Source organism: Bactrocera latifrons, unplaced genomic scaffold, assembly GCF_001853355.1.
Source record: "Bactrocera latifrons isolate USDA-ARS-PBARC rearing strain unplaced genomic scaffold, ASM185335v1 scaffold_113, whole genome shotgun sequence".
NCBI lineage: Eukaryota > Metazoa > Arthropoda > Insecta > Diptera > Tephritidae > Bactrocera > Bactrocera latifrons.
Window position 1 is genome coordinate 954,986 of NW_017534553.1, and position 7,988 is coordinate 962,973.

General features: G+C 45.1%; 1 protein-coding gene across 10 annotated transcripts in view; it reads left to right on the forward strand.

The window, feature by feature from the left end:
* Positions 1-7,988, forward strand: part of LOC108974963 — a 159,407-nt gene that overhangs the window by 143,957 nt on the left and 7,462 nt on the right. For all 10 annotated transcript variants that reach the window (XM_018943113.1, XM_018943182.1, XM_018943103.1 and 7 more), the window contains 4 exons: positions 983-1,024; positions 1,105-1,274; positions 1,417-1,565; positions 1,637-6,273. In XM_018943113.1, the coding sequence (XP_018798658.1) occupies positions 983-1,024; positions 1,105-1,274; positions 1,417-1,565; positions 1,637-6,273 (4,998 nt within the window). The remainder of the gene's footprint in view (positions 1-982; positions 1,025-1,104; positions 1,275-1,416; positions 1,566-1,636; positions 6,274-7,988) is intronic.

Consider the following 7,988-nt stretch of genomic DNA (forward strand, 5'->3'; position numbering starts at 1 on the left):
TATATCTAGTTTTGTGCATCTAACGGTAGTTTGTAGAAGAAATACATAGTACAGATAGATAACACAGCACCATGTCCATCAAAACTCGAGCCGCATCGATTTCGTTACATTTGTATGTTTTCTTCTGCGTCCAATTTTCCGYTTTCCATATAGCGGTAGTCCACAAGTACAAGAAGTTCGACTGATTTTTAATGATCGACGATACAAATATTCTTTAAAGAGAGGTTACCGAAGAAATTATTCAGATCGCATCACAATAGCATATAGCTGTCATACAAACTCGTTCTCAAAATCCAGTCCTTGTATGAATTTTTTTTTTTATTTCGCCAAATATCACCACCAAATTTGGTATAGATTACTGTCCAAAGCAACGGTATAATCTCCGAAGAACTTTTTCAAATCAAACTACTATAGCATATACATAGCTGCCAAAATATTTCTATTTGGAGAAATATCTCCACCAAATTTAACATACATTATTATTCAAGGCAACGGTACAATCTCCGAAGAACTTCTTCAAATCGAACTACTATAGCATATAGCTCCCATACGAAATCATTGTTCAAAAACTAGTCCTTGTATGAAAAACTTTTTTATTTGGCGAAATATCTTTACAAAATTTGGCATAAATTATGCTCGAAAGTAACAGTACATTCTCTGAAAAATTGTTTAGATCGGACCGCTATAGATGTTTGTGAAAAGTATTATAGCTTCGGTGTAACGGCAGTTTCGAAATATGAAACTTCAAGTCTTAAACTCTGCAAGAGTTTTTAGCCYCCGGTCCCAACTGTACTAAGCGCTTCCTTACTTGTCAAAAATATGTTGTATTTTCGTTTAGAGTAAAAGTAAACATTATTTCCGTTACTAAAATTGTATTTTTCACCATTTTACTTCCGTAGCATTTGTTGAATTGATTGCTTGTTTGAAAATTAAATTTTCTTTCTACAAATATCAATACTAATGCAAACTACTTTACCTGCAGGAACTCCAAAAACAAAAAGAAGCGTTACTTGCCGCCGAGATGGTGAGTCTACAAATAAAAAACTTATATATTTTTATATCATGAAATGCTTAACCTAACTTTTCTTCATTTCACAAACGCAGGAACGCGAACGCCGTCGTCAACATATGGCACTTGTGCGCCAGCTGGAGGCGCGCCGCAAGTTTGTCGAGCGTGAGAAGAAGAAGCATCAAATGATCTTAGACCGTCTGATATTGCGCGAGAAGCGTATGGCTATACGAAAGCGTGACTCTGAAATTTTAGCCCAAATAAGGTGAGGTGCTGTCAAAGAAATTTTCAAATAATATTGACACGAACAGCAAAAGACAACACAGCACAGCAACTACAAGAACACGCAGCATGCAGCAAATGCAGTCTAACAGTTTGCTAACCCTTTTCACTCTTTTCTCTAATAGAAAACCAAATGAGGACTCTGAAGTTGCACATCCGCACGAGTTGCCCGAGCTGGAACGCATCGGTGGAAATCGTTTGCCTGGTCAAGCTATGGCCGATCTGCTGATGGTTTTCGAATTCTTGCATAACTTTGGTGAAACCTTAGGCTTCGGTAAGTTTTTGGGTACCATTATTATTATCACGACAGCTTACTATAACATGCCACATCACTTCACCTTACAGACATGGAGTCATTGCCGAGCTTGCAGAATCTGCACGACGCACTGATTAGTGACAGCAATCCCGACGCTGAGGAGGAGCTGCTATCTGTGATGACCCATCTGTTGGTGTGCGCCATCGAAGATCCCGGCATACCGAATCCGGGACGACACACCACATTGCTCGGACAATCGTTACGTAACGCCGACATAACCAATTCGAATGTTTCGGAGATACTACGCATTTATCTGTATGCCACCGCCACCGGTGAGATACGTCAACTGCACGGCATAACCATGGATCGTGAGCGCGAACGTCGCATACCCGATCATCATCAGGTGGACGCCGAAACCGCGTCCCATTCGGGCAAAAATGCCGAATACTACAAATTGTTACATGAAAATGAGACTTGGAAGCTATCACATTCGCTCAAGAATCGTCCATTCGTCGCATTGAATCCCACACGCAAGGCACAAATACTCGCCCATCTCTGCAATGACCTGCTAATGAACAAGGCGGTGCTGAAACAGATCGACGGCAGCCTAGAGACGTGCGCACAAATGCGCAAAGAGAAGTACATGACCGACATGAAGGTGCGCAAATACAAGGCGCTGCATCAACGCAAGGCGCGCATTGAGGCGTACGAGAAGGCGCAGGCGGAACGCGAGGCGGCCATGCAAGCCGCCATTGTCGCGCAGCAGAAAGCCGATGCCGAACGTATGCAGAAGGAGGCGGAAGCCGCTGCGGCGGCCGCTGAAGCTGCAGCCAATGCCGCYGCGGCAGCKACCACCAATGCCGTGACSGCAGAGAAGCCGAGCGAAGAGAAAGATGGCGACAGTGGCAGCGCCACARCAGTTGATGGCGCCAACGGTGGCGAAACCGCAGTCAGCAGCAACATTAATAATCCCTCACCGACTGGCGCCGAACATAATAATAACAACAGCAGCGGCGTCACCAACAATGGTGAGCATCACAGCAAGGACGAGAACGATATGGCAACGGCGCATGCCGAGAAAATGGACGTTGACGGCGATGTGTCCATCATTAATAACTGCGATGAATCAAACAGCGTGAAAGCTGAAAAGGATAATCAGTCACTACCTTTGTGCGCAGACGCAAGCGCTGCAGCAGTTGTTGGCGTCAATAATCTCGCAGAACCAACACTGCCACATGTGTTGCCGATGCCAACATTACCTAACGTCTTCGATGGTCTAAAATACGATCTGAGCCCCGCAAAGGGCTACAACAACGACAACGCGGTGACGCCCAACAAGCAACCAAAGTTGGATGAGTCCATCGTTGGTGTACCAGCTTATCAGAATGGAATCGCCAGCATGCCAGCCGGTTTGTCGGCCGTTTGCCCTACAACAGCAATGGCACAGGTGGCAACGCCCGATTTGAGTAATCTGTTGCCGAAAAAGCCAGGCAACGATGAGCAGACAATACCAACAGATGTGGGTTTGGACGATGATCTCAGCGACTTGGAATCGGAGATTACAAATGTAGAGGAGGATGAGGACAATCGTTTGAGCGCCGATGAGCTACAAAAGAAGCTCGATAAGATATTGCGCGCATCAATGAATTGCAAAGAGTTGCTGGAGAAGAGCACGAATCAGCTGCGCGCCACATGTTTTGGACAAGATCGTTTCTGGCGACGCTATTGGAAGTTGCCGAAAGCMGGCGGCATYTTCATCGAAGCATTGGAATCTGCACAGAACGACATCTTCCACTATCAGGAAGTTTTGGAAGTGGAGGCTGAGGAGGCGCGTGCTGCTAAACTGTTGAATGGCGAAAGTGAGGCTAAGCAGGAGTGCAAAGAAGAGGACAGCGAACAAGCTGAAGAGGAGGGTGCAGATACAGAGAATGCTGACGAAGGCGCTGAGATCGATTGCAACAAGGAAAGTGGCAACGTATGTAAAAATGGTGGGGATGAGGGCGAATGTACGGAGGCCACAGCTACAACTTTAGCCGTGAAGGAGCCAGTTGAAAGAATGCAAGTCGATGATTTAGCCGAAGTGACCACAACTAATCCAACTGTCATTAACACCAACAACAACACCAATGGCAATATATGCAACATTACGCCCGCAGCGGTGATAGACGATGACGACGACGACGTTGTGCTCACCAGCAAAGACGAACCGGAGATTGTCGATTTGCGCGATGACGATGACGATGATGATGACGTCGTGCATACCGCCACAATACCAGCGCCGAAGCGCATGGATATCGATCTTGACAATTACGGTTTGAGTAAGAAGCCACATGTGGACGCGGCCACCATCTCCACCAAGACCGATTTTGAGGCCGAGATCAAAATACCAGCCATACCGGCGCAATTCAATGCAGCAATTGCCGCTGCTGCCGCCGCCGCCGCCGCCGCAGCTGCAGCCAATGCGAACGCCACAAACACCACGACGACAAATGTTATCGGCGAAAAAAACTGTGATAAAAATGAGATTGCAATGGCGTCGCCGACAGCGTCCGGCTCAGCGTCGCCGATGACGATGCCAACACCGACGTCAACACCGATGCCGATGCCAATGCCATTACCGATGTCGCTGCCAGCAGCAACGGGTTTACYAGGCAGCGCCAACAACACRATAGTCAGTTGYAGCAACAGCAACAACAACAATGCAGCAATAATAAACAGCGCTCCAGGCAGCATTGCTGGCAGCATTGGCGTCACGGATGTGAGCAGCACGACAGCAGCCATTATCGATAGCGTTGTGAAGGCCGAGGACTTAAAGAAGGAGGACGACTGCATTATCGTGTCGGCCACGAGCGCCGATGATGCGCTCTTCAAACAGCCGGTAAATGTCTCAGATAAGTGGTTTTCGATACTCGATCGCGAATTGCCATTGATGTCGACCGAGCCGATGGATGAAGCCAGCCTCAAAGAGTACAAGATGTCTATCGCAAATATCTCATGCGACTCTCTCTTCCAGACACAGGGCCATCCGTGGGAGGTGCAGAATGTCGTGCCGTTCTTCAACGTAACACTGGACGAATGCAAAGTGGATCCAAGCAAATTCGTGCAGGAGTGCATATTATCACTTTCCGGCCTCGACGAGAAACAAATGGAGAAGAAGTTACGTGAATATGAGCAGAAAATGCTTATGGCAGCGAACGCAGCCGCTGAAGACCCGGATGCCGATACAGCGTTGGCATCACCGGCGCAMTCAAAAAACTGCCTRGAGTCTCCTCGTCAGCSATTGAAGAGTGAGGATGCCGCGGAGAGCGGTGATGAGGAGGAAGAGGATGAGCAAAAGTACGAAAGCGACTGCAAACCATCGACATCAGCGGCTGCTGCCGCCATCAAATCATCAACAACGCCAGCCATCAAAACAGACGCAGTGAAGGGTGAGGAACATGAAGAAGATCGCGCGGAAGAGAAAAAGTTCTTTCCATATTTGAATGAAACAAAAGCCGACAGCGGTCTTGAGTGTAAGCCAAACAAAGACGCCAACGATGCTGCCAACGGTGAAGCCAAAGAACAGGACTTCAACACGGTCAGATTGGAAATACGCATGGACGACATAGCCGGCATGTCCATACAGAATTTAGCCAACATGTCACTGCAAAATCTCACCACATTCCTGCAATATGACGTGCAAACGCCGCTCTCCATGACACCGGAAGAGCAAAAGCAATTGGAGAAAGTGAAAAAAGAAGGCTTTCCCAAAAAGTTGGTTGGCTCATATGTATCACGTGATCTACGCTATGGCTGGTGGAAGGTKGACACTTTCGAAATGTTGCAGCGCGTCATCGATACGCTCGATGCGAGCGGTTTACGCGAACGCGATCTGCAAGAGAATCTCTTGCGTTTCATGCAGCAAGAAGATCCGCCCACCATCGGCATCAAATATCCGCTCGCAAGCAAACCAGGCGAAGATGTGCCATACATGCAACCGGACAAGCCACACGATTGGAATCCAAAGATAGCCAAACGCACCGAACTCGCACTGCTTGATCAACTCGAAGCTTTGGAGGACAAAATCGCCAGCGCCTCTATGCAACTGAAGAATTGGCAGCTGCCGCCGCGCATCGAAAACGAAATCAATCTCGAACTGGAAGATGTCACCGAAGAAGACTTCATCAGCATCATACCMATGATACGCGAACGTATCATCGATCTGGAGGCGAACATTGAGCGCCGCTACTTGAAACCGCCGCTCGGCTCACAAACCGGTGACGCACATTTGGCGGTCATTGCACAAAATCAGCATACCACCACACAGACACAGAACTCGGCTGCCGCTGCGGCGTTCCTCCTGCAAATGCAACAACAACAGGCTGCACAACAACAACTCATCAATATGCAAACGCAACAAACACAGAATGTCATCAACGCCTCGGCCTTCAATGAGCGCGCCATGGCCATAGCGGCTGCCAATGCTGCCGCGGCCGCTGCGGCTGCTGGCAACGCCGGCGCCGATGCTGCGGGCGGTCACACAGCCAACACCAGCGGCAACAATTCGGGCGGCGACTCGCCCGCGAGCAATTGTGACAGTGAGAAGGACGAGAAGGTGGAGAATATACCCAAAGGCTTGGCGTCGTGGCGCGACGCGGTCGCTCGTTCGCACACCACSGCGCAGCTGGCGATGGCGCTGTACGTGTTGGAGTCGTGTGTCGCCTGGGACAAGAGCATCATGAAAGCGGTAAGTGCGCCGTATGCAGAAGCAAACTTTTTATTAACAGAAGAGTGGCGAAAATTTGTTTCCATTTATTTTATTTTAATTTTTTTATTATAATTTATTAATTTGCGGTATTTTAACGCATTTGTAAAACACACACACACATATACACATGCAAACAAACGCGTATACGACACGACCAACACCTGTGCTCGCTATCATCGTTTGTTATAGGTACATATAATTGTAATCAGTTGTTGTTGTTGCTGCATTATTTGTTTAAATTCTTTTTTTTTTTTTTTTTAATATGTACTAGGTCTTAAAGCTTTGTTTTTATGTGACTTTTTAATTTTTTTTTAATAATTTCTGTTGCGAAGAAGAAGAGTCGATTTTGCCGTGTTCGGCTGCCTGTCTGTATATACGCGAACTTGTCCCTCAGGGTGTGAGATATCGATCTGAAATTTTGCACATGTCATTTTCTTAYCATGAGGCTGATCAGTCGTCGGAACCGCCAATATCGGACAACTATAGCAAGTTTAACGATCCAAACCAAATCCTTCTATGGAAAACTTGTTTATTTGTCAAGGTTTCTTATTATTACAGCGAAAGCAATTGGGAATTAATGAGAATATTTTGAAAATGTTTTTTTCTATTTCGAGATTAGGCATAYGTTATCCAGGCCTTTTGAATATCATCGAAAAGCTCATGGAGTATCATTTGCAAATTCATTTCGTTTTCCTTGAAATGCAATTTGAGATCAAGGCTCCTAAATAAACAGTGACTCACCCAAAAGTGTTGCGTGAAGTATATTTTTCCGGGATGCAGACAAAGTGAGTGTACACTGCCTTAAAAATATAGTTTTCGAAGTTTCATAATATCCTCGTTCGAATATTTCGCAAAAAATTTAAATTAAAATTCCTTTTTAGAGAAAATTCGTTGTCYTGTAATATTATATATGGAAAATAGAATACAATTTGAAATACTTAACACTAAAAATACTTCACGGCTACTTTGGTCGATTAAAAAATTTAGAGTATAAGGCATTTAGTACTGCAGAATATATAACATTTTACTGCTTTCGCCAGTCTAGAGTCCTAAGAAAAACCCGAACTTTGACAATTCATTACAGAAGAATGAATCGAATTTGTCATTTCTAAGTATTTATACTCCGAACAGGGTTTATCAAGTTTATCACGATGTTTGTAACACCTGTAAGTCGACGTCGGAGATCTTATAATATATATATATAAKTGATCAGCTTGACGAGCTGACCCGATTGAGGCATGCCCGTCTATATTTAGGCGAAGTAGTCCCACAGTTTTTGAGATATCCTTACAAAAGCAAGCATTAAGTTCAAGTTTTTTTTATTAGACGAGATATATCCGAAGAATTTGTTCAGATCGGACCACAATAGCATATATATAGGTGCCATACAAAATACAGTCTTTGTRKGGAAAATATTTTTACGATATTTTACATTGATCTGTAACAGTTTTTCTTAAAGTGAATCAAAGTTTTGAACGAAATTAAGGGAGGGGAAAGAAGAAATCAACTGCCTTGCGGCGTTCKTAACTGTTAATGTTGCTCACCTCAGCACATTTCATGTCATCCTCATCACATTTGAACTTTGAGGAAAACAGAGTTAGATCTTAAAAATATWAAATATTATTTTCCAAAAATTTTKAGGACCAGGGTGGTGCTAAAAATCATTTAAATTCAAGTTTTTCCAACTTTTGTGG